Source organism: Penicillium lagena (genome assembly GCF_028827675.1).
Source record: "Penicillium lagena strain IBT 129212 chromosome Unknown utg000002l_segment0_segment0, whole genome shotgun sequence".
NCBI lineage: Eukaryota > Fungi > Ascomycota > Eurotiomycetes > Eurotiales > Aspergillaceae > Penicillium > Penicillium lagena.
In genome coordinates this window covers 3,724,076-3,748,525 of record NW_026623223.1, presented here as the reverse complement: position 1 = coordinate 3,748,525, position 24,450 = coordinate 3,724,076, and the positions used below count along the sequence as shown (strand labels likewise).

At 52.7% G+C, this 24,450-nt stretch overlaps 10 protein-coding genes across 10 annotated transcripts; 5 read left to right on the top strand and 5 right to left on the bottom strand.

Annotated features, from left to right (window-relative positions):
* Positions 1-77: 77 nt before the first annotated feature.
* Positions 78-5,013, bottom strand: N7510_004319 (WD40 repeat domain-containing protein; the record flags this gene model as incomplete). Its single annotated transcript, XM_056976245.1, has 3 exons — positions 78-4,143; positions 4,199-4,631; positions 4,683-5,013. 3 exons carry the CDS (start codon positions 5,011-5,013, stop codon positions 78-80), a joined length of 4,830 nt encoding a protein of 1,609 aa, XP_056836201.1.
* A 1,569-nt stretch (positions 5,014-6,582) lies between these two features.
* N7510_004318 (FAD-dependent oxidoreductase) lies at positions 6,583-7,749 on the top strand (the record flags this gene model as incomplete). The annotated part of the gene is made up of 3 exons (XM_056976244.1): positions 6,583-6,614; positions 6,674-7,260; positions 7,313-7,749. 3 exons carry the CDS (start codon positions 6,583-6,585, stop codon positions 7,747-7,749), a joined length of 1,056 nt encoding a protein of 351 aa, XP_056836200.1.
* A 694-nt stretch (positions 7,750-8,443) lies between these two features.
* On the bottom strand, positions 8,444-11,815 carry N7510_004317 (uncharacterized protein; the record flags this gene model as incomplete). The annotated part of the gene is made up of 4 exons (XM_056976243.1): positions 8,444-9,616; positions 9,707-10,484; positions 10,540-11,717; positions 11,783-11,815. 4 exons carry the CDS (start codon positions 11,813-11,815, stop codon positions 8,444-8,446), a joined length of 3,162 nt encoding a protein of 1,053 aa, XP_056836199.1.
* Positions 11,816-12,684: 869 nt separating this feature from the next.
* N7510_004316 (uncharacterized protein) lies at positions 12,685-13,248 on the top strand (the record flags this gene model as incomplete). The annotated part of the gene is made up of 1 exon (XM_056976242.1): positions 12,685-13,248. One exon carries the CDS (start codon positions 12,685-12,687, stop codon positions 13,246-13,248), a length of 564 nt encoding a protein of 187 aa, XP_056836198.1.
* Positions 13,249-13,920: 672 nt separating this feature from the next.
* Positions 13,921-15,159, bottom strand: N7510_004315 (translation machinery-associated protein TMA46; the record flags this gene model as incomplete). Its single annotated transcript, XM_056976241.1, has 3 exons — positions 13,921-14,952; positions 15,014-15,031; positions 15,103-15,159. The coding sequence occupies 3 exons, from the start codon at positions 15,157-15,159 to the stop codon at positions 13,921-13,923; spliced, it is 1,107 nt and encodes a 368-aa protein (XP_056836197.1).
* A 720-nt stretch (positions 15,160-15,879) lies between these two features.
* wos2 (Hsp90 cochaperone SBA1) lies at positions 15,880-16,802 on the bottom strand (the record flags this gene model as incomplete). The annotated part of the gene is made up of 4 exons (XM_056976240.1): positions 15,880-15,945; positions 15,999-16,220; positions 16,277-16,602; positions 16,778-16,802. 4 exons carry the CDS (start codon positions 16,800-16,802, stop codon positions 15,880-15,882), a joined length of 639 nt encoding a protein of 212 aa, XP_056836196.1.
* Positions 16,803-17,278: 476 nt separating this feature from the next.
* N7510_004313 (ESCRT-III subunit protein VPS24) lies at positions 17,279-18,037 on the top strand (the record flags this gene model as incomplete). Its single annotated transcript, XM_056976239.1, has 2 exons — positions 17,279-17,326; positions 17,390-18,037. The coding sequence occupies 2 exons, from the start codon at positions 17,279-17,281 to the stop codon at positions 18,035-18,037; spliced, it is 696 nt and encodes a 231-aa protein (XP_056836195.1).
* A 567-nt stretch (positions 18,038-18,604) lies between these two features.
* N7510_004312 (putative RNA annealing protein Yra1) lies at positions 18,605-20,578 on the top strand (the record flags this gene model as incomplete). Its single annotated transcript, XM_056976238.1, has 6 exons — positions 18,605-18,811; positions 18,864-18,893; positions 19,922-20,086; positions 20,137-20,207; positions 20,259-20,517; positions 20,576-20,578. The coding sequence occupies 6 exons, from the start codon at positions 18,605-18,607 to the stop codon at positions 20,576-20,578; spliced, it is 735 nt and encodes a 244-aa protein (XP_056836194.1).
* A 479-nt stretch (positions 20,579-21,057) lies between these two features.
* N7510_004311 (EF-hand superfamily Ca2+-modulated protein) lies at positions 21,058-21,822 on the bottom strand (the record flags this gene model as incomplete). Its single annotated transcript, XM_056976237.1, has 3 exons — positions 21,058-21,427; positions 21,544-21,755; positions 21,820-21,822. The coding sequence occupies 3 exons, from the start codon at positions 21,820-21,822 to the stop codon at positions 21,058-21,060; spliced, it is 585 nt and encodes a 194-aa protein (XP_056836193.1).
* Positions 21,823-22,389: 567 nt separating this feature from the next.
* On the top strand, positions 22,390-24,322 carry N7510_004310 (bifunctional C97 family peptidase/thioredoxin family protein; the record flags this gene model as incomplete). Its single annotated transcript, XM_056976236.1, has 4 exons — positions 22,390-22,425; positions 22,480-22,494; positions 22,554-22,775; positions 22,829-24,322. The coding sequence occupies 4 exons, from the start codon at positions 22,390-22,392 to the stop codon at positions 24,320-24,322; spliced, it is 1,767 nt and encodes a 588-aa protein (XP_056836192.1).
* Positions 24,323-24,450: the final 128 nt, after the last annotated feature.

Below are 24,450 nucleotides of genomic sequence, written 5' to 3'. Positions count from 1 at the left end.
GAAAGATCGAGTGGCATGCTCTTCAATGACACCGTAGAGTAGGAGAGAGAGGAGAAAAATCCCATCAAAGAAGTCATCTAGGTCCCATAGCTCTGATTCTGAGAATGGAAAGTCTCATATGGTATCTCAGGCGAAAGGCTAGTCAGGGCCCCCGGCTCAACGCTGCGACTGTTCGTGCGCATGCGGGTCAAGCTGCGCAATTTGTTTGTGAAGCTCTCGTTATTCCCACTGCGGTTCCGGCGATGATCAAAAGACATACGCCGGCCAAGAGACGGACGAGTTTCGTTCCCGTTTAGGGCTGGAGCGGCGGTCATAGCGCGCGGGAGGAGCCTTCCCATGTCCTCGTTGTCGATGGCAATGTCGATAGTTGCAGATGATTGGCGTGGGGAGCCGAGGTTGTTCCTGTCACCTGGGATAGGAGGTGGAGGAGGGGGTGTGTTCAGGTGCTGCAGCTCGGGCAGGATTGGGGGCGGTGGTGGAGGTGGGATGGTTTCGTTTTGCGCTGCGGATGGTCGTCGGTGCTGCTGCATTGCGTTCTCTATTGTCTCTTCGATGCTCACTGTCACATGTGGCGATGTGCTGGGTGAATAGCCACCAGAACTGGTGCGACGGTGGCCCATATTCCGGCTTCGACTGCCAGAGCGGCTTCGAGGGAGAGAAGGGTTGAAGCGAGGGTGCATGGGAACATCTTGTGGGATCTCCGGAGCCGCAGGTATGTGGTATTCTGCCATGGGCACGGACATAGACCGGCCGATTCGCTCGGCTTCGAACTGATACCTGGCATCGGCCAGGATGATAGAACTGTCTGTTGGTAGACCAGGAACAGAGGGAGGTCGCTCTTCCTCGGTTCCAACGCCGTATTTAGGGTGCCGCATTGCCCTGGGAGTTGCCGGAAGACCAATGGGAACACCAGATCTAGAGGAGCTAGAATCGGAACTGCTCTGGTATTCCGGTGATCCTTTAGCCTTGGGAATTTGGTTGCGAGAAGGCACACGCGGAAAGTATGAATTTCCCTGGAACGAGGAAGGGGAGCCTTCAAGAATTGGACTGCGAGCGCTCTGTAGTTCACCTGGGAATGGGATGTTGGGAGCCGAGGGATTGCGCGCCAACGATAGTCGCCTTGCTTCCAGCTCAGCAGCTGCCAGCTCTCTCCGTTTCTTCTCCGCTAGAGTGACGAATGGCGTTGTTGGCGAAACAGCTTCTTGGGATTCATCTGCAGCCGGATAGGACGGCTCTTGGGAGCTCCCATTGGCAAAGACATTGAGCTCTTGTCCAAAGACCTTGGCACTCAAAAGCTCCGGCTCTGTGGGCTGCACAACCATGCCTGGCTCAACTTCCGACTGAGATCGATGATGTGGCACCTTATTCCTTGGCTCTTGCGATGGATCTGGCCTGGCACTCGTTGCTCGCTCGGCTCGACGCCGGCTGGCGCTCCGGTGGCGACTGCGCAGTCTTTCTCGATCACTAGAAACTAACCTCAGGGGGTCCTCGGCACCTTCGCCCTTCGAGTTGTCGTTCTGGAGAAGAGACATGGGAAGTGGCGATGATGGAGAGCGATTGCTCGACCCTTCTCGATCAATGCTACGGCCTCGCGTCGATGTCTCACGTCTATCTCCTGGCACGCGACTCGCGGTGTTGCGATGTTCCGAACGATTTCGGCGACGTTCAGAAGGGGTTCTCGTGCGCGAGGTTCCTTTCCGGATCTTGCTTCCACTCCTGGCGCGAGATTGTGACTTGGATGCGTGGGCTTCCTCCGGTTTCTCGTTGTGGTATCGAGCCAGCTCATCGGGGGACATGGGAACGGGCGAGGAGGGAGAGCGCTTAGCAGGCTGAATATATCGGCGATCATTGCGGCCTCGAGTTTCTTGAGATGGTTCACGAGAACGGTGAATGCGTGAGCTCTGACTGCCTGTTTCATCTGCATTGCGTCTTTCGCGGGCATGACTGCGATGATCACGGTATTTCCTCGCATGGTAGTTTGCCTCATCTAAACTGCTGATGTACTGGTCGATACTCCTGCCACTGACACTAGGACTCTTGTTCGATGCGTGGCTGTTGAAGGTTGAGGTACTCTTCGCACTGGAAATCAGGTCTGAGCGGTTTTGCGTGTCCGAGTGGTTCTGCTCAGCATGCAGCAACTCAATCTGGAGTCCATCTGGCTTGCGGTCGCGAGAGCCATTCCGGGGATCTGTGTGCTCCTTCAGTACATCAAACACACCAGGGGCAGGCGAGGGAAGGCCTTTGATAGACGCAAATCTGTCGGTTGTCTGTACAGCCGTTTGTGGACTGGGACCCTGCGATTCCTGCTGCGGATTATATTTCGCAGATGGTAGCGTCAGTAGACCACCATCTTCCTCTTGACCATTACGGCTCTGCTCCTGACCACTGGCTTCCTCGTTCTCCGATGTCGACGCATATTCGCCTTGACTGTAAGAATTTGAGCGAGAGAATGATGGAGGATGAACATCCACCGGGGTTTCTCCAATGGAGGGGAGGCGGCGTCGGTTGAAAGCCGGAGTGCTAGTCCGAGAGGTCATCGCTTGGTTGAGACTCTGGATATTGTTAAGCTTGTATGAACCAAATCCCCCAGGGGAAATGGCCGAGTCAGCAACAGCCGACTCCGCGATGGGAGTAACGCCAGGTGCATTCGTTGGTGTGCGATCATCAGACTTCAATCCAGGGAAGCGGAACCGTTGGTTCGGTTGGGCATCAAACGATGTAATCAGCTTCAGAGCTGGGGTCTTCACTGAGGGCTTCTGATTAGATGCTGATCTTGGACGGGAGGGCGGAGCCATTCGGTTTGCGCTCGTTGGCCGGGGCGGCTCAGGCGAGGCTAGAGGCGACCGCCCGATGATATCTGCAAATGAGGCAGCCTGCTGGGCACCTGGAGATGTCCACGGTTCGGATGGTTCGACGCCAGTGCACATGAAACAGCGGATGGCAAGTTGCTGCTGGGAATGAGAGACAACATATTCTCCCCATCTGCGGACCAGATAGGATTGTCGTTGCCAGTCCGTTGGCATCAGAAGACATGTCATGAGAATGGCTTCCATAAAGTGATTGCGAGACACATAGACCTCAATCGCATCATTACTGTCCCCGAGACCAAGTAGGATAGATGCTGAAGTATGAATATCACCGATTTCAAGCAGCTTCTGCACAAAGGCCTGGCCAACTTTGTTGGCTTGTGCTTGACCACTCATCTGGCTCAAGGCCAACAGCATCCAGTCGGAGGTTGTCACTGCACCGGGAATGATCATCGAGGCCATTTGGTCAGTGTCCGTCTCGCCAAGCCATTGCGATAGCAGTATGGCGCTTTGACTGCCCACGGCGTGGCGGCTCACTGCAAATGTTAATAGATGTAGTATAAATTGGAAAAAAGAGGACGTACACTCATCTCTAATCAGTTCTTCAATATCTCCCTTCCAGCCGAAGACCACATTCAACATCTGTCGGCGAAGATCATCTGGGGTTAGATGGGATTCATCCATGGGCGGTTGTTGTTTGTAAGGCACATCATTGAGACGTGCACGAGCAAACGGGAACAAGTCAATAATATTTCTCTCTGCTGGGCTGAGGTGAACTTCATTGCGCAAGCGCGATCCAGCACGAGAACTTTTCACAGAGGACATCGACACCGATGAGGCATAGGCGAAGGAAGCCGAGGGTTGCGGCGTGTCTCTTTCAGTAGATGTCAGGGAGAAAGTGGTTGCGCTCCGACCAGACCGACTCGGTGGTGAGAATGGCCGAGTCGGGTATTTCTCCGAAGATTCCTTGGAACTGACGGAGTTGGTTCGACTGCGGGACGAGGCAGGGCTGGTCAGATCTGCCCGCTGCTGTTTATCGATACCGTTCGATTTGAACGGAGTCCGACGACCATTCTGTTCTCGAAGATCAGGTGGATCTTGCAAGTGCCGTGATCTGGGTTCTTCGGAGACGACTGATCGCGCGCTAACGGGGACATGCTGCACATTCGCTACCATGGCCGGTGTTTCCACGTCATACTGCTGTACCGAGCCACGAGGGCCGATGGTGAAGAGCGCTGCCGTAGGACCGTAGTTTGCTATGCCTTGCACGTTCTCTATTGTAGGGACAGGGTCGTACGAGACGTGCTTTGTTCGAACATCCCACGACCAAGTTTCACTAGAACAAAAACATATTAAGAGAGTATTAATGAGGGAATGATCAAAATACTTACCCTTCCAAGTATTGAATGATTCTGCCATTCTTAGACCATGCCATCCATTTTGGATCGGCGGAGCTCGAGTCCGATCGCTTCAAAACCCTAATGACTCGAGGCGCCTCCTTAGCTGGCGGTTTCGCCACACTCCAGACTCTAAGGTCACCGTTCGAGGATTGCGTTGCCAGCATGTCTGATTTTTGTTTCGAGGACGAAGCATGCCAGGCGAGAGAAATAATCGGGGATGGCCCGCGAGAAGTTGTTAGTGTGTGAAGGATAGTGAATTGGGGGAGCAGAGTCGCAATCAAGATCGATCCATTCTGGTATCCAATGGCATAAGTCCGACAATCCGTTGCGGGTGCTAGAGCGGTGATAGGATCAAAAATGGTGCGCGCTGAGATATGCTCCGAGGTCGAGGGCTCGAAGAGGATAACCTCGCCTTTCCCGTTACCTGTATAGTTGCATTAGCAAGTCAAAACAAAGGATGAATCAGCTTTCTTACCAAACGCAACATTGCCATTGCGCATCCACGATGCCACTGTCAGATGCTCAAAGGACGCAAACCGTGCGATTTCCGTGCCGGTGAATATATCCCAAACGATTGCCGTTTGTCCGACATCATAACTCACGACCAGCCTCCCAGCACCTCGCTCACTGACATTGTCCACTGAGATGAAGTCGATTTTCTCCTGGTGGCTCTGAAATCGACGTTCCACCGCCAGTGTATCATGGTGGAGGCACAGAATCACGGAATCCTGGGCATAGAGAAAGAGCGACGCCGTCGAGGCACAGGCTTCCAAGCGTGGCTCCGGAGCTTGTGGCGGCGGTGCCATTGCTTTGACGGTCCTCGAGGGTCGCGATTCCAGCACCGAGCTCCTGTTCCATGTCAATTCAACCATTCCTGGCATTTACGAGGTGGCGAGATTGCCACAAACACCAGTCTCAAGACTCGAAGAGCACGGATGTGGAGAGGGGGAAAGGAGAATAGAACGGTCCGGACTGACCTGATTGCTTCTGACCAGGGGGGAAGGTTACTAATGCGCCACGACCCTTGAGATTACCGTTCAAGGCAAGAGAAGATAGAATGCTGGGATCGCACAAGGCATCTAGAAGACCGGGGAGTAGGGCAGATTTAGCGCCAGACCGGGACCAGGGCGGGCGGGCTAGCAGGCTCGAAGATCGTAGCCCTAATAAGGAAAAGCTGCGCAGTAGACGATATGCGTGGACAGGCAAAGGGGTGTTGTCAAGACGAAAGAATAGAATAATCTTCCGGGCTGCTTACTGACAGGAATGACTCGCGTCCACGTTCGTCACATTTAGAAGACCGAAGTTTGTGACCGAGAAAGTGGGGAGAGCAGAAAAGTGACTAGGGGAGGAGAAGCGGTCCATCCGCATTTGTTCTATAAAAATAACCAAGTGGCGCTCTGCTTTTACATATATTCCCGTCTGACGGACGGTGGTATGCTGAGGGGCAAATCCAGATCTCCAGCCCGTCCAGCAATCGGAGTAGGCGCTGGGGCAAGAGTGCTGGGCGCTTCATTTCCAAGCGGACCATACAGTCCTGCCAGCGCAGGATCGGAGAGACCATGGGCGGAGAAGGAGATCGGGCCTTTTGTGGCGGGACCAACGACGTGCGCGATGCCTGAGTCGGCATGAGAAGAACTGCAGGGCGATCCCAGGCCGGTGAGACGCTAGGCGATGGCAGTGCAGCGGGCGAGTAGCAGCCGTTGCAAGAGAGTGTCGAAGTCGAGTGGAAACGGATGTGATTGGGATGCTCGTTGTGACGAATCTGCACCTTTCGTCACCCCGGTCGCCAATCAGCACCCCTGCTCGGCCATCGCTAGCGCCTGCATCCATGCCGGGATTAGCGTAGGTCGTGGCAGGTAGGCGAGAACGAGGGAAAAGGATCAAGCCCGCGATCGGTCATGGTGAGTGATGTATGTCGTGGGTTCAGATAAACAACAGGGGTGGGAGCTCGAGAGCTTCGCCGATCCCGTTTCGGGTAGTACCGATGGATGTGATGTGACTGTGTGCTCTGCAAGAAGAGGAACCAACATTTCGGAGCTTGGGCCCTTTTCCGTTCAGCATGTTGTCAATCGAGCTTGGGCAAGTCCTGTTGCACCTGTCAAGCCGGGCAGATCGGAGGAAGAGGTGTTGGAGAAATGCCCCGAGGGAGTGATGCCTTTCGTCCAGTGACAATCCAGTATTAGTCCAGTGATCTTCTACGACCTCTATTACCCTGTTCTATGGAACAACACCTGACCACACCTGATCACTATCTCGCATCCGCCCGTCATCATCTGACCCGTGGGGCTTATCGCTTCCCCAGATTCTTCTCCCCGATACCTGACTCACCCATCAACCGAACAACAAAACGGCTCTGCTGACCTGCTCTTCCCGCCATGTCCGAGCCAGAAACCGTGATCGTGATTGGGTATTCTTCTTCTACGCGAGGCAAGAAAGAGAAAGCCAGCTGACCTTGTAACTCCAAAGAGCCGGCGTCATCGGCCTCACAACCGCCCTTCTCATCCAACAACACCTCCGCCGCAATCAATCTCTCCTCCTCATCGCCCGCGATCTCCCCTCCGACACATCCGTCAACTACGCCTCCCCATGGGCAGGAGCCCACTACCGCCCCGTACCAGGCTCGTCGCCACAAGCATTGCGCGAAGCGGACCAAGCGCGGCGCACGTACGAGTACCTGCGCCAGATTGCCGCCGCCGAACCCGCCGCGGGCATTCGGTTCGTCCAGGGCGTCGAGCATCTGGAGGCTCCACCGCCGGAATATCTAGATGAGCAGAGCGTGCGCAATGTCTACTCCCATCTCGATGATTTTCGGGGTTTGTCGCCGACGGAGCTGCCGCGGGGTGTCAAGTGGGGCGTGCACTATGGGACCTACGTGATCAATTCTCCCGTGTACTGTGCGCATATGCTGCGCAAGTTCATTCTCAAGGGTGGGCGTGCGATGCGGGATACCCTTACAGACCCGCGGGAGGCATTTAGTCTGGCGACGAATGTCAAAACCGTGGTCAATTGCTCGGGGATGGGATTTGCGGACCCGAGCTCGTTTATTATCAGAGGTATGTATGCACGACACTTGTAGAACGCACTATACTAACAAACCAACTCTAGGTCAAACCTGCCTCGTCCGCAACCCAGTCTCTGCAACTATCACCCGCCAAAACTCCGACGGCTCGTGGTCCTTTTGCATTCCACGCCCACTGGACGGAGGCACGATCATCGGCGGCACCAAGCAGCCACACGACTGGGATCGGCATCCCTCACCAGAGACGCGCGAACGATTGCTCGCCAACGCGGCCAAGTGGTTCCCTTTTACTCCCGAGAGCGGCGGGCAGTTCGACGTTGTCCGGGATATTGTTGGGCGACGGCCTGCCCGAGAGGGTGGTGTACGCATTGAGGCTGAAAAGCTTGATGGGGGGAGGTATATAGTTCATGGGTATGGGGCTGGTGGGCGCGGGTTTGAGATTTCGAGGGGTGTTGCAGAGGATATTACGGCGCTCATGGCTGAGAAGGGGTTGGTACTGGGGACGGCGAGGGCTTCGCTGTAGATTGTTTTGGCGTAGATTGTATATAGCATTATCATAATACGCACCTACATACAACCCTGATAAAACATAACACACTAGCTTCGTTCATGTGCAGCCATCCCCCTTTTCCATCGCTCCTATCGAGGACCGAGTGATATAAATGTGGCTGATAGTAGACGTACACCCACTCCAGATAATCTACACTAGCCTTTGGTGAGACTATTAGTAAATGCCTATGATCTGGTTTTACCTTTTTGGGGCGCGGATCAATGGGAAGTCACCGGGATAGAAGACCAGCCGCTGGCTATATGAGAGAACAGATTGAAGCCAGGATGTATGACTCCTGAAGGTGCACCAGAAGCACCATCCTGAGAATCTCTTTCAATACACGGATATTTGCCAGCGTCAAAGCATCGCTTAATAAAGGTGGACGACCCCGTAGTATCACTCCAGTCAAGGTAACATCCGTACGAGTTACAATCGACGAGTCATAACCATTATGGAATCGCGTCCAGTGATTTAATTACAGACCCTTCATGCAACCAGTTCAAAAACGTGGTAGCTCTATAAATCTGGCACCCCTCTGCCTTTCCCTCCCTCCCCTCTCCCTTTTAATAATTGTCTTCATATCATGCAACATATGGCCATATATAAGGTGTATTTTAGGGAAGGTTTTCAGCCCGAGGTATCCATAGGTCTTGCTCGTAGCAATATATCATGATAGTGGCCGAAACAACAGACGCTTGATTAACTCATGGTTGCTCTCCAGACAGGCCGCCCCACTCGAAATACACGCATTGCACACATCAAAATTCCCATGATCGCAGAGGTTGCAGTGATAATGGATGTCGATATCTGGTATTTTGACCAGGCAGATGTCACAGTATACTTCTTCACATGGTCTTTGGTGCGTTGTGTTGTTATGATAAGTCAAACTCATTTCGTGAGTCTGGAGAAGCTGAACGACCCTGTACTGGCCTCTTCTAGCGGCGTCAGCTTGAGCAGTAAGACCGAAATTATCTTCAGTATCAGGGTCAATGCCTCTTATTGTCAACAATATCCTCACAGATTGCAGATGTCCTCCTGCAGCAGCTAAGTGCAGTGGTGTACGACCAAATTGATCCTTCAGGTTAGGATCTCTGGTTCTCGATGACAGCAATGCGACAACGGCATCATGTCCCCTTGCAGAAGCCAAGAACAATGGTGTGCGGTTGTTCTGATCCATAGAGTCTGGGTCCGCGCCGTGGTCTAGTAGCAACTGCACCACTTTTTCGTAACCCCTTAGAGATGCAGCGTGCAGCGAACTACCCCATCTTCCACCTTGGGCGTGGATATTGGCACCTCGATCAATCAATAATTGCACCACTTTCTCGTGACCGCCTATAGATGCAGCCTGGAGAGCATAGCCGTACTTTCCACCTTGAGCATGGATATCGGCACCTCGATCTAGTAGCAACTGCACCACTTTCTCGTGGCCCCCTATAGACGCAGCCTGGACAGCGTAACCGAACTCTTCACATTGGGCGTTGATGTCGGCACCTCGATCTAGCAATATTTGCACCACCCTTACGTTGCCCCCATGATATGCAGCCTGGAGAACGTTACCGTAGATTCCACACTGAGCGTTGATATTGGCTCCTCGCTCTAGCAGTAGCTGCACTACCCTTTCATGTCCATGAAATGATGCGGCCTTGAGGGCATTACTGAACAAGCCATCTTGGGCGTTGACGTCGGCACCTCGGCTTAGCAGCATCTGGACTACTATTTCATGACCCTGCGCAGATGCGGCCTGGAGGGCGTTTCCGAGCCGCCCACATTGGGCGTTGACATTGGCACCTCGATCTAGCAGCATCTGCGCCACCTTTACGTGGCCCCGAAAAGATGCTGCCTGGAGAGCGTTACCGTGCTCTCCCCCTTGAGCATGCATTGTTTCCAATATACTTGCATCTCTAGAGGCCCCTGATACCATACTACTTACGATAGACTCCAAGCCCAACAAGCTCGCGTAGTACAGAGGCGGCCCAACATCGTTAATAAGCCGCTGATAATCTCGTCTTGATTGTTGACGATCCATATCATATAACTTGATCCAGGTCATGAAACAGTTCATATCGTGCTGGAAAAGCCGTGGCAACAGCTCTTCAACCTTAGACTTGCCTTCTTCCGAGTTTTCGTAATGGTGATACCAGTTTTCAGCAGCGAAGTGAGCTAATGGAAATTCCTTCACCTTTGCTGCGTCTAATACCCCATTCGAAAGATTTGGCTCTAGGAGATAAACCACAGATATTTGGGCAATTTCTGTGTTTGCAGGCCCACTTTGAATGGCGAATCCCTTCGCTTTTTGCTGCAAGATTCGTGCCGATTGAAGATACTCCTTGACAGAAAAATGGGCGATGCGAGCAGTGGAGACGTTTTGTCCATTTTCATCCTCCATATCTGCAATTTCCACGAGACCAAGACATATGTCGATAAGATCATCTGGTTGATATGATCTGCCCTCACGGTCAAGGTGGGGTGACGCACCGAGATCGACCGCGTGGGCATCAATCAGTTCATTGATAGTAAGCGGACGCGTGGAGAAACAGAGCACAGTCAAAATCCGACGCGCATCATCAATATAGGTTTCGTCGATGTTGCATAATATTCGCTCATATGTTTCATCTAGATCGCGAGGCAAAGAGAGTAGACAAGCGTCAAGTTGGTTTCGGTTCCGCGCCCGCCTGAGTGCCTTGAGTTGACATTCGACATATCTAAATCTAGGCATAATTTTAGCACAATTCTACAAACCCTGCTTTCTTAGACAGTCCTTACACTCCCTGTGGACGCTGTGTTAATTTTTTTTGAATCTCTGTATGAAGAGATTTCCACCTCTGGAGTTTTGGGTCGTGTTTGAGCTGAGCAGAGACAAAATTGGTGATGTCGTTGTCAATCTCCGTATTCCTCATCGAAATAGTCTGGTCGTAAGCGGGGTTCAAAGATTCATAGATATCGAGATCGTTGCGACTGGTTACCAAAATATGAAGACCAGGTAAACTCCATTTCCGTATCGTCTCTATTCCTCTCAAAACGTCTTCTCTTCCACGATCCCGAGGGCATTCATCTAATCCATCAAGTAGAATAAAGGTCTCATGGAATCGGCTAAGGATGCTTCGAAGAGTGTCTAGCAACACGCCCACTGGTGGGGTACCCGACTTATATATCCTTTGAAGTTGCTCTAAATCTTTTTCACCCTCTCGAAGTTGTGTCGACAGCTGTAAGAGCAATGCGCGTAACATGCCGTGGTCACTTTGTTTTGAATCATCGTTGAAGGCGAAGTAAAAGAACGCGATCCCTAATCCCTGCGTGTGTTTCATCTTATAGAATGTGTATTGGATCGCAGTTGAGCATAGGACCGACTTCCCACTTCCTGCAAAGCCATTAATCCAGAGGAAGGAATTGCGCTCTGTTAGCCAGTTTGCAAAATGATGGCCATTGACGAGCCATAAACCAGTATTCGTATGACGCTTCGCGCATGTGGCGTTGTGGTCGATAGACGCGTCTGGTGCTGCCAGCCACGCACGGGTCGTTGAAGAAATGTGACTCATGTTTATTCGCTCGAGAAGCGATTTAAGTTCCACTATATCATGATGGACCTTATGATGGACTTTGATCTGTAAGACGCCGAGTGCGAGCGACAAGTTCTTACGTATCTCGCTGATGTCTTCTTCGAGTTTCTGGAGGGTGCTTTTGCGGAATGGATAGGCGGCGCGCCGTCCAGCAACTGTGATGCGGCCTTTAAAGCTGGTGACAGAGACTGTGCGGAATTTCTGGCACTCTAGCTTGAGTTCTTCGATGACTTCCTCGCATCTTCGGGTGGCTTTGTCGACTTGGAATAGCTCTTGTGCATCGGCCCGAGATCGGCGATCATGCACTGCAGTTTGGAGGGATCGAAAGATTGCCTGAAGGTCTTCGAAATTCTGCGTGATCTTGAACAGCTCGGCGTCCTGGTCCTTGAATGCGGAAAAAAGTTGACCAAAGACTGGGTGACTTGAATACCAAGTGAAAGCAACCCCACAACACCCGATGCAATCGACAATGGATCAGCCATAGTAATAGTCGGCGACCACTAAAACCACGAAGTTGTACAATAGTTGTTAGTGACTGATTCCGTAGTATATCACTCTGACATCTTGGTTCAGGAGAGAGAGGTCAAGGCTTCGTTGTGAAGCCCTTGGAGGATGCCAAGGTGAACGATGCCCGCGATCGGCCAGCAGAATGAGGGGCACAGAGGTTCCTTGTCCAGTATGTAGCTCTTTCGCATAAAATACAGTCTGCCTGGTCACCCTGCTATTCGGTATAAAAATTTTTCTATTCTTGGAAAACAGAGCTTTGCAGCTAAACTAATCGCAAAATATGTGTTTCCATGATAGGGTTCAAGACACAATTCGTGAGTGTGCGTAGGGGAATCTGTTTCCGACTCCTCCGGCAGTAAATAGATCGCACGGGGAGGAAATACTTCACTAGTCTGTTGGCGCACCCTGGTTTCTTTTCTTTAGAACAAGGGTGGCCCCTAACTACTACCTTAAACCCACCGACCACCCCAATTCCGCCAAGCGCCCCTAATATCTTTTAGGGCGTATTTGATTGGTATCTCACTCACTTTCGATACTCTTGGGTTAGGGGCCCATATAAATTAGATCCAAGAGATACACCGTATTCGCGTAGATATTGAATCAAGCCTTTGTAGAGCTCAAGGACGCGCTGATAACTTCGGGACGAAAGGATAAAAATAAAATATTATCCCGGTGGGTCCACTGATTCAACTAGGCTGCTTACTATCAAAGATTAAGTCAAGTGCCTCGAGTTCCTGCGTAGGGCCAAAACTTTTTGGTTTTATAAATACTTATTCCGTCTCATTCTTAGTGACTAGAAAAACTAATACTCGACGGGACACCTATGAAATCCAGCATTTTGTTTATGCTAGCGCTGTCTAGCGCTGTGCTCGCTCTACCAGCACCTGACGGAGATGCTTGCACCTATTTGGTCGACGCAATAGTCTATCATTATGACACTACCACGGAGACGTCTTGGACTACAATTTCCCAATCCACAACTTTCATCGTAACGAACGACGCGAAATCGACCTCGTTTCCCACTAGTAGCACGACTACAGTGACGCAGACAGCCGCTGCCGATAAACGAGACTTGAAGGATGATGAAATAACGACAGCCGCCGAAACGGCTGACGACATCGTGGACTTGCAAAAACGCGACTGCACAAGGGTCGTCACCGGCACTAGTACCGCAGCTTCACTTATGACGACGACGACTACCACCACTGCGACAGTAGAGGTCTTTACAGGTCCTGTTACAGTCGTTAATCTACACTTGGAAATATTCCAAATGATCCTTTCGGAAGAAGCCAAAATTCATCCCCATAGCTCTATTCCCGTCTGGCCTAATGACCGAACTCAAACACCCTGGACCAGGAGTTCATGGATTACGCAAATGCCAGCCCGCACATCCCCGCCAACCGTTTAGATGTGTTTTTTCCAGGTATGGGGGTCGCAAAGCAAGACGAGAAGAATGAGGTTCTTTTGTTTGGATTTGAGACCGACATGTATCCTGTCGCGGAGGATATTTTCTTAAGAGTTTGACTGAAATAGATTAATGAAAGTCATGAGATGTGACATGAGATGTGCTCAAGTGGGTGATGAGAGTCTGACAGTGTAGGGTATCTATGTACTATCACACTTGACGAAACATTTGTCTATAGCCCCAACGCTGCGTTTCTCATTGCCAACTCTCGCGCCAAGCCTCGCTTTTATTGGCAGTCTCTGTTGCAAAAACGGTGTATTGTATAGAGGAACAAACTTTTTTCCTATGAACCACAAATAAAGCTAACATAACAAGATATCAGTCATTGAGTCTTCTCGCATGAGACAGAGGGATTGTTGTCACAACCCTCTGCCCCCCGGGTGCCAGTCAATCTGCTCCACATGTACGGATGGTACGGGGACAGGAATTGCCCGGCCGAGCTGCCAGGTCGCAAGACGAAGTCAGGCGGGGGCGCAAGACACAAAGTCCAGCGACACACCCATCACCACGATCAATCGCCATTGCAATCCCGATCCCGCTGGTAAATGCCGTAGCCGGCGGAATGAAGGGATCCTGAACGGCCCACGAATATGGTTTCGCGGGGGGATCAGAAGGTCAGCCAGCGGTCTCCTGTGCGATGACTGCGTCGCTCAATGGTGGAACTTCCACACCAGAGCCAGCAAGCTTAGCCAGACGCTCCTCTTCCTTCTGGTCGCGTAGCCGCTCGGTCTCCATCCGCAGAGCATCCAGGTTGAAGCCGTCGTCGTCGTCCTCTTCGTCGCTGCTCTCATCGTCGCGCCAGTCGCCGGCTTCGAACATCGACCGGCCAGTGGCTTCCTTGGCCTTCTGGGCCTGCTCTTCAGCAGCCTTCTTATCCATGCGCCCCTTCTTCCATGCGGCGAAGGTCTCTGGGGTGACCGGCGTCAATTTACCCGTCAGTTTGTGCCTCTCGGACTCGAGCCAGTCCTCCAGGGTCAGGGTGTTGAGCGGCGACTTGTCCATCAGGGCCTTCTCAGCAGCCTTCTGCTCCTTGGTCTTGAGGACGAATCTGCGAAGGAAAACTGTTAGCCATATCCGGTACTTTGTATGAGGAGTGAAAACATACCCTGGAGGCAAACTATGCTTATACATGCACTTGTCACCGCCATTGGGACACACCCAGAACCAGCCATACTTCTGGTTCTCCACCGCCTCGATGAAAAACTTGCACACCTTCTCGGTGGTTGTGCGAGGATTGCCATGCTTGCTGAGAACGACATCGCGCAGTTTCGCCTCGTCCCAGTTATCCATAGTATCCTGCTTCTTGGTCTCTTCTTCCTCGTCGCGCGAGTCAGTGTACAGATCTTTCTTGGCGGCTTTGCGCTCGACGTTCAGGTCGTGACTGAATTTGCACTTCTTGCCCTTCTCACAGCTGCCCTGCTTGTAGAAAATGCATAGCACCGTCTTGGGATCGACACCAAAGGGCACCTTCTGTGTCCTCAGGGGCTTGAACAACTCCAGAGCCTCCTTCTTCGCCAGTTCGGCGGCCTTCTTGTCGGCCTCGCGCTGGGCCTTTTCGGCTTCTTTCCGCTTGGCATCGGGGGTCTTGTTGGACTGGGCTTGTGCTTGCAATTGGGAAATCTGCTTTTTTGCCGAGCCACCTTTTTTCTGTCCGTCGATTGTGGTGTTAGTGGGGGGTGTTCCAAAGGCGAATCGGATCGAGACATACGTTTTTCATGCCAAAGGTCTGTGTCACGAGACACCAAGGGTTAGCGACTCTATTTTTCCCCCAAAAAAAAACTGCACATCAACACATACCTTATCATCGACCGTCTTCTTCTTCTTCGGCTCATTCTGCGGCTTCTTGGGCGGCATGGTGACGGTGTGGCCGAGTGCGGCGCAAATTCAAGACTAGGAAAAATGGGAAAAATGCACCCGATGGGCAGAGAGAGAGTGTTGACGGATGGCGGCGAGAAACAATCCGCGGAAAGCACACGCTGATGCAAGGGAGGGTGGTGGGAGGGAGGGAGAGTGTGAAGTGTGAAGAGAGTGAAGAAGTTGAACCTCCACAAAACCGAGGGGTGGCAAGCGGTGGGCCAATGACGGGCGCCATCAATACCCAGGGCTCGCTCGAGTGTCCCGGAAAGGGTAAATCCCAAGGAGAGGGAGTATGTATTGCATTCATCCCTTCTCTCACGATTTGGTTTTACTTTTTGCTCTGAGTTCGTTATCAGAACGGTGTATTGTTCCTCACAGTTGTTTCTCACAGTTTGTTCCTCGCGGTTATTCACTCTTTGCGTCATCGCCCATCCCTCGATCGGGCCCCTAGGGCTGATGCACCCACCACGCAGCACACCAGACTACGACATGGAGGAGATACCTACGACAGCCCTCATGATGAACACATTTCATTTCAAACATTTCGGAATTTTCTCCATGTTCTACTGGTGTACAGTCTTGCCAAACAAGTCCAAGATGCCCAGCTGAACCACTAAACACTCGGAGGGCAAAGACCCAAGCAAACCACATCTCCAGCTGTAGGCACCAAGCAGCAGCTCTCCTTTTCGCATTCAATCGTCATTTGCTGGAAACAATTTACGACACCTCCTGGATCTTGGACGACCCCTCGGCTTCCTCGGCCTCCTCGAGCTCGGGAAGGTCCTGCAGTCTACGTCAGTAAAAGCACAAAGTAGAGATGGAAGCAAAAATCTTACTTCGTCATCCTCACCCTCGCCAGCACCAGGAGCACCCATGCCAGCACCACCCATACCGCCCATCATAGCGCTGAGGTCGGGCATACCGCCCGCCCCACCCATGCCGCCGAGCTTGGAGAAGTCAATGTTGCTGAGGCCGCCCTCCTCACCACCACCCATGCCACCGAAGTTGTTCGCGTAGTCGTCCTCACCGGCCTCATCCTGCTCGTCCTCATCGACCCACTGTAATGTTGTTAGGCCTCTGCTCGCAGGAGCGGGGGGATGTGTCCAAAAAGTACCTTATCAAAGTCCGTCTTGAGGAAGTGCATCTTCTTGTCGGTCTTCAGGAGACGAGGCCAGTACTCCTCCTTCAGCTCCTTCTTCCGCAGAACCAGCTCGACTTCACGGTCGGTGTGGTTCACCTTGCTGTTCTCTGGGTCGATCTCGGCGAACAGGTCCAGCGAGACACTGTATGTGACACCCTTCTTGGAAGGACCAGAGAAGGAAACATTGGTGGAGGTGATGTTGAGCTTGGCGTCCGACTTGGCGACGTCGGGAGTCTTGAGGTTCACGATGAGATAGTTACGCTCGGGTTCCGAGGAGGACGAGCGCTGCGCCCACGTCACTAGAAAAAAGAACCATTCCGCGTCAGCCAGCTCTCATTACCTGATCTGAGTCATGTGGAATAGTGCATTGTGACAGTCACCGCGTGAATTGGATAACATCGCTGACATTTCACACGCAAAAATGTGCTGTGTTGGAACTGAAGCGGGGAAGTGGGTAGCGGACGGGCAACGTACCTTCGGGAGTCAGAGTCTCGGGCATTTTGGTGAGGGAATAGAGAGAAGGGATCAAAAGAAGTCAAAAGATCTGGAAAGACTGGGGGTTGGAGTTGTAGAGAGCGATGATGGGGGTGGAGGGATCACTGTGTGGCAGGGAAGAGGGAGCTGTGCCCGAAAAGTAGAATGTACTGGAAGCCCTCGTGTTTGCCATGTTTGCAACTCGTGGCCTGAGGCGTCCACAACGTCAGTGTGCTGACTCAACCCCCTCGGTCGCCTTCCTCGTCGGATCCGTTCTGCCTACATACAACAACAACTGGAACGGGCTCTGCGGTCCCGGTGCATTCAAGGAGGGCTGTGTTCTTCTCACCCTGAATTCTGCTCTCATCAAATCCACTGGCTACTTCCTCAATCCCCACAGATCATGCTCACGGGCATGAGTGCTACCTCGACATCCTGAGTGTACTGGGTAGGTAGCTACATATCTCACCGACAGACAGATCCATCATCAGAGCTTTGGGGATGGAGTCCCTCAAGGCTGTTTTCTTCGGGCCTGACCCCGCGACTCAGGTAAGGCGCTTGCTCGTCCTCATCGAAGGGAGGGGTATCGCAATAGTGGACTGACACAACTAGATGCGAAAATGCAACAGTCTGATCCGTTCCAATACTCGCCAGCTGGACCGTGACCTCAATCAACTCAAACAACTCGATGCCAAGACCCGCCAGTTTATCGTGAGCTCGTCGAAGCGTGCCCAGCGCAATCCAGCCCAAGCCAAACAGGCAACTAGCGAAACCAAGACCTTCGCCAGGGAACTGGTGCGCATTCGCAAACAGACCGCCCGGCTCACGACCAGCCGCGCCCAGCTGCAGAGCGTGGGGATGCAGGTCAATGAGGCGTTCTCGGTGCGCAAGATCCAGGGCAGTCTTCAAAAGTCCACCGGCATCATGAAGGATGTCAACACCCTCGTCCGAATGCCGGAACTGTCCTCCACGATGCACCAGCTTTCGGCGGAATTGGTCAAAGCAGGGATTATCGAAGAGATGGTCGATGATGCCATTACCGACACCGCAACCTTCGAGGATGAGGAGGTGGAAGCCGATGCTGAAATCGACAAGATTCTGCAGGAAGTGCTGAAGGGCAAACTCGATCAGGCCGCAGCTCCCCGGCCGGTCACCCCCACCACGGAGACTCCGGTTGCAGAGCCCGAGGAAGAACAATTCGAGGATCAGGAGGCAACACTCGAGCAGATGCGAGGGCGGCTAGAGGCTCTGAAGAGCTGAGATACTTGTTTTGGTATATATTCAAGGGTCACTTCAATCATTCTTGCCTTTTTCCTGTCTACTGTCTACGCTCGGAGTTGGGAAGGTCTGTTCATTGTATCTTTCTAGTTGGGTCTGCTTATAATGAATGGAATGCATACGCGAATATCCACTGCCACAGCTGGTGCACAATAATCGTAGATTCTGCAGGTGAATGAATAGCTCTGCAGTAGCAATGTTCTAGTCGTGAGTCCATGAATAGAAACAGTGAACGGCGGCCATCCCAAAGCGGCTTAGCGCAAGCTGACTCGGCCACTTCTGTCCGACTCATCCCCTTCCCTTCCCTCTTCTTCTCTCCCCTTTCCGCCTTCATCCTCCGCTTCTTTCATCTCCTTTCTCTTTCCAACTCTTCCTTTATCATCCTTCTGAGTTCAACTTTTCTCAGAGTCATCGACTGTTCCGCGACAGTCCCTCTTGAACGCTCTGACCCCCAGTGGCGCATTCTGTCATCCATCGATAACGCGTTCTTGTCGCGATATCTCTATTTGTGAATTACTTGTCCGCTTTCTGCCAGCTCAAGTATCCATCATGTCTGCCAACCTGGACCGTTCTCTCGACGATCTCGTCGGCAACCGCCGCAAGAGCGGTCGCCGTGGCGCCCGCCGCGCGTCTGCCAGCAAAGCCTCCACTGTTGGAGGCGTGAAGAAGTCCACCAAGTCCAACAAGGGTACCGCCAAGGCGGTCCACCCGACCCCTGCTGCGACTCCGTCCAGCAAGATCATCGTGAGCGGTCTGGTATGTCTGCCCCTCAGTCAGCTTTACCTAAAATACATGCTAACGTTTCCAGCCTGCCGATGTGACTGAGGCCAATATCAAGGTATGTTGATCGAAAGGCCTTCGCCTTGGCTTTCCATAGCCATCTGTGTTTTCGAGTCCTTCCGACGTGCAAACGGCTTCGACTCGCGTTTCCCGACCTCCTCCTGCACGTTCTTTCCACATAGTGGTGGTAGTTCGCTCGGTGTCCGGCACAGACAGGTTGCTCCTTCGATGATGCTTCTGCGTGATTCTTTTTCCTGCTGGCAGACTGCGAAGCAAGAAGTTGAGCTCTGTCGTCGTACTGTGAAAGAGATCTGGCTCGCGTCGATTTTGGATGAAAATCCGCGTGCCTGTGACTCTGAGTACGGTGCCATGGATGGTTGATGAAAAATTCACCGTCCGCAATCGCTTTTCGATTCCGCTCTCATACACTTCCTGTCTCGTATATATGTGGAGCTTCAGAGGGCATCAGCGAGCGCACCAGTGAACCAGCGGAGATTCGGTCTGGCGGCCAAAGTACCGGTGGACTATTTTCTCTATCCTTCTCGATGGAGAGTCTCGCTTTTCCATGGCCTGACACCATGTCATCGTGCCCTTGGAGAGGTGGTATCTACGTCGAAGTCATTGACTTTATCAAACGAGAGCGACACGAGGACAGAAGACGGGACTGCCTGCTGAGTGCTGCTATTGGGCGAGGCGCAATGCTTCGACGGCGGCCTTCTGGGAGTATATGCCCGCTGTTCGAGGACTTGTCGCTTTCTACTGTTGATGGGTGTTGTGGGGTTGTGGGAATATTTGACGCCAGATCGGATGGTTGGGTTTCAGGTTTGACTTCACTGTGGGCGAGGTCGTGCCCGGCCGGGTGCAAACAAGAAGCAGTCTGGCACTGTCGCTGTGCATGGTGCGGGCTGGAGGGCCAAGCTTGCTGGTCTTAATTGATCAGTCGGTCGCCGCTGTGTGCTCGCTGGTGCTCTTTCGCCGTCGAATCGCGTGCCGTCTCCGTTTGCCTTTCCGCCGTTTCGACACTCGATCTCGATTGATCTGACACAAACTGTGACGAAAATACTGATCGTCTCTCTTGCGCTATAGGAATACTTCACCAAGTCCGCAGGTCCTGTCAAGAGGGTCATGCTCACCTACAACCAGAATGGTACCAGCCGTGGTATTGCTTCGATCATCTTTGGCAAGGCCGACACTGCTGCCAAGGCCGCGAAGGAGCTGAATGGTCTCCTAGTTGATGGCCGTCCCATCAAGGTAAGCGCCTTGTCGATTATCTATCGGGCCGTGATTAATGAGCGTAACAGATCGAGGTTGTTTTCGACGCATCCCACGCCCCCCAGGTTCCCGCCCCAAAGCCGCTCGGTGAGCGCATTGCGTAAGTCGTCGTTGATCCGCTGTCGGATATTGTTTGCTGATTCCTCGACAGCCAGAAGGCTCAGAAGGCTCAGCCTAAGCCTGCCACCGCTGGTAAGGCCGCCAACGCTCGTGGACGTCGTGCTACTCGCGGCCGTGGACGTGGTGGCCGCAACCCTGGCCGTCCCCAGAAGACCGTGGAGGATCTCGATGCGGACATGGCCGACTACTTCAACGAGAATGGCCCCGCTGATGCCAGCGCCCCTGTCAATGGGGCTGCTGCTGCGCCTGCCGCCAATGCTGGCGAAGACCTCGGCATGGGCGAGATTTCTGTAAGCCTGCCATAACTATTTGCCGAATAAATCGATTCTCAAGCTAATGTTCCACCAGTAAACGCACCACATGGCACGGTCATTTCCAGGTTCTGGATCTGGATCTGACACCCTTCGTGGATGGTTTCAGAGGGTCTTGATAGTTGATGCGCGGGTCATATCTTCGGTCGTCCTCTGCTCGTTCTTTTCCTCTTTTCTTCGAGTGTGTTTCTTACCTCTTTTCTGGGACGCTGGTTTAATTTTCTTGCTTGAATGACAATTGCAACGGATGGTATGGAGGACAACATGTATCTACAGTCACAACACGGGTCATTTCCTTGGAGTTCTTATTGTATGTTGTAGGAGACCAGGGAAGAAGTAAAATGCATGGCACAATAAATCGCATAGCCAACAATCCAGCAAAACCCCTATCCAACAAACCCATAGAGTAATTTGAAATGCGCTCGTCTTATTTTAGTTTCTTCCTCGGCAATCCCGGTTCGTGAAATCATTCGTGAAAGTATGTATGTGAAGAAACCCAAAAGGAACCCAAAGCAAAAACTAGAAAACACCTGCCCGACTCATAACATCATGAAACTGCCCCAGCGTAACACCAGCACTCAGGCCAGCACCTCCGTTCGCCTCCAGAATCATATCCTTGAGCAAGTCATCACCAACCCCATCTTCCTTCAAGTCGCGCGCAATGCGCCGCAAATGGGACAGGGTAATAATCGGAGCATCGGATCCGCGCGTAAACAGTTGGAACGCATCGTCCACCTCGGCAGCCATTGCGTCGTCGTCGCGCGAGCGCAGTTTCGCCGCGGAGGCGGAGACGAACGGCGCGTAGGGCACGAAGCCTGTTGCTGTTGGGTCTAGTGCGGTCAGGATGTCGGAGAGTTCGGTTGAGTCTGTTGGGGGGAGGCCTAGTGCTCTGTTTTCATACATGTACTTAGAGATCCGTCTTCCATTTTTCTTTAGAAGCTTCTAGCGAGGAGGTTTGGTTCGGTTTGGGGGGAAGAGGTGAAAGTGGGTGGGACAGAAACGTACACCAGAGCCTTGCGCACATCTTCGCGAGGAATCACCCCTTCCTTCTCGTCGGGGAATCTGTCGTTCGGCGCCGAGAACAAGTGAAAGACCTCCTTTATCTCATTCTCTTCTTCGGCGCTAATGTTGTTCTCCTTGGCGAGCTTGGATTGGCGCGCGCGCTTCGGTGCGGAGGAGCTGGCCGTGGCGGCGGGTGTACCGCGCCTTTTGGGAGGCTGGATTGGCGGGGGGGTTGTGAATTAGTTTATAATCGAAAGGTAAGGAGAGGGAGTGATTTACCATGTCGCTTCGTTGATGTGACTCCCAGTAAGTGGTGGAGATCAGAGCGTTCGCATTTTCGGGGAGGTGAGGTGAAGTGAGTGAGTGACGAAGAGGTGGTGGAGAGTAGGTTAAGCTCCGATTGGAGGATGGGGAAGTATGGGTTATGGATGTGTAGCTGCACGATGAGAGATTTTGGGATCCTGAGAGTAGACAATATTATTCTTGAACATTGTTATTGAAACTGGTTTCTATATTGACCAGTTAATTGTTCAAAGTGCTTGTGTCTTGTAGGGCTCTTTCAAAGGACCGGCAAGTACAGCGATCCCTACATAGCTACCACTCACTGTCTCGGAGTGATTCAACTTATTTTGTAAATCGAAAACTGCTTCTTTATTCATCACCGTCGATATCAACAAAATATATATCCATATATGTTGAGAACTCACGGCCATAGAGTCCGTCGAAGATCGTCGAAGGCGCAGGAAACGTGACGCTGCTGACGTGATCGTCTCGGTGCCTGTTTGCGATGTTCTTCAAGTCCCGATCTAAGTCCGCGCAACATCCATCATCATCACCACCGCCGACAAAATGGATGTAGAACTGTACATTTATGACCTCTCCAAGGTATGGCTCCCTTGTTCTGTTTCAGGTCAGACAGTCAACTAATTTCATGTACAGGGTCTCGCGCGAATGGTATGCACTGCCCAATTAAAATGCGCCAGGAACACTGTCTCACGCTGAGTGGTTGCTAGTATTCGCTTGCCCTGACAGGGACCCAGATGGATGCCATCTACCACACATCGCTCGTGGTCAACGGTGTCGAGTACTACTTCGGGCAGGGCATCCAGACCGCGGCCCCTGGCAGTACCCACCATGGCCAGCCGATGGAGAAGCTACACATGGGCCAGACAGAGCTCCCAACCGATGTGATCGAGGAGTACCTGGGCTCATTGGCAGGAATATATACCCCTGAGGTCTGTCTCTGTCTCATTTATTTTCTGGCATATCGAATCTAACACCTCACCAGTCGTACGATCTGTTTCTGCACAATTGTAATAACTTCACCCAAGATTTCTCTATGTTCCTGGTTGGCAAGAGTATCCCAGATCGGATCCGAAACCTCCCCCGGGACTTTCTTGAGACCCAGTTTGGCCAGATGCTGAAACCTCAGATCGAGAACGCCCTGCGCGGCGTCACACAGGGTACTGGACCGGGTCCCGCTCAGCCGCCAACAGTTCGACATGCTGCCCCTGCCCCTACTATTGCCCCTGAACCAAGACGGCCAGCAGGCACGGTCCGAATGGTGAGCAATCTCCGCCAGCTGGAGGGCGAGCTAGCTTCCGCGACCAAGTCTTGCGCAGTGATCTTTTTCACGTCATCAACTTGTCCTCCCTGCAAGGTTGTCTACCCAACCTATGACGAGCTTGCAGCGGAGGCGGGTGACCGCGCGACTCTCATCAAAGTCGATATTGGGTCTGCATACGACATCAGCATGAAATACAGCGTGCGCGCAACGCCCACCTTCATGACCTTCCTCAAGGGTCAAAAGCTGGATGAATGGAGCGGGGCCAACCCGGCTCAGCTTCAGGGAAATGTTCGCATGCTGCTGGAGATGGCTCATCCAGCTCATCCGCACCGGAATCTCCGGCTCTCCAGCCTACAGCGGTCGATCACCAACTTTGTCACATACAAAAAGGTTCCACCTCTCGACAAGCTCCTCCAAAAGCTTCCCGCAGCCTTCAAACAGGATCCGGCCATTGCACCAGTGATTGAATATGTCAAACGTCGGCACTCTGCTGGTCCAGCCGCGGATGTGCGAGCTCCAGATCTCCACTCTTTCGCAGCATCATTACAATCTTCCTACGCCACGCTCCCCAGTGACAGCCACTTCGCAGTCGTCGACCTCGTCCGTCTACTCTTCCTAGACCCGCGCGTGAGCGGCTACTTCGCAGAAGAGACCAACCACACCACCCTCCTAACGCTTCTCTCTCCCCTCTCCCACGAAGAAGAAGACCTCACCTCTGTCCCCTACAACCTCCGCATCGTCGCCCTCCAACTAGCCTGCAACCTCTTCAGCACAGCTCTATACCCCGCGCAGCTCATCTCCTCAACATCTCCCCTCCGCGCAACCTGTCTCCGCCTAGCTATTAACTCCCTGCTAGACTCGCACCAAAACCTGCGCGTCGTGGCCGCCTCCTTCGCCTACAACCTCGCTGCATTCAACCATAACGCCCGCTTCGGCGGAGATCCAGATCCCCTCGCCGAGGAAGACCAGGTCGAGCTGATGGCGTCCCTGCTTGAAGCCGTCTCGCGCGAAGAGCAGAGTCCCGAGGCCCTGCATGGCTTGCTTTTTGCACTGGGCTTGCTGGTTTACGAGGCTCCGCTGGACGGCGCGCTGGTGGATCTGTGTCGCGCCATGAGCGCCTCAGAGACGGTGGCGTCCAAGTCAGCGGTGCCGGCTTTGCAGAAGGAGCCGTTGTTGAAGGAAGTGGGGGGCGAATTACTCAAGAATGGGCTGTAGGGTCATTATTTTTGGGCTGGTTCTCTGTGTGCTTGGATCCTTCATAGAACTCATCCACGCTCACAGTCTGGTCCGAGCTAGGGTGAAGCTATTCTTGATAATAGATTTAATTTCATCAATAATAATAC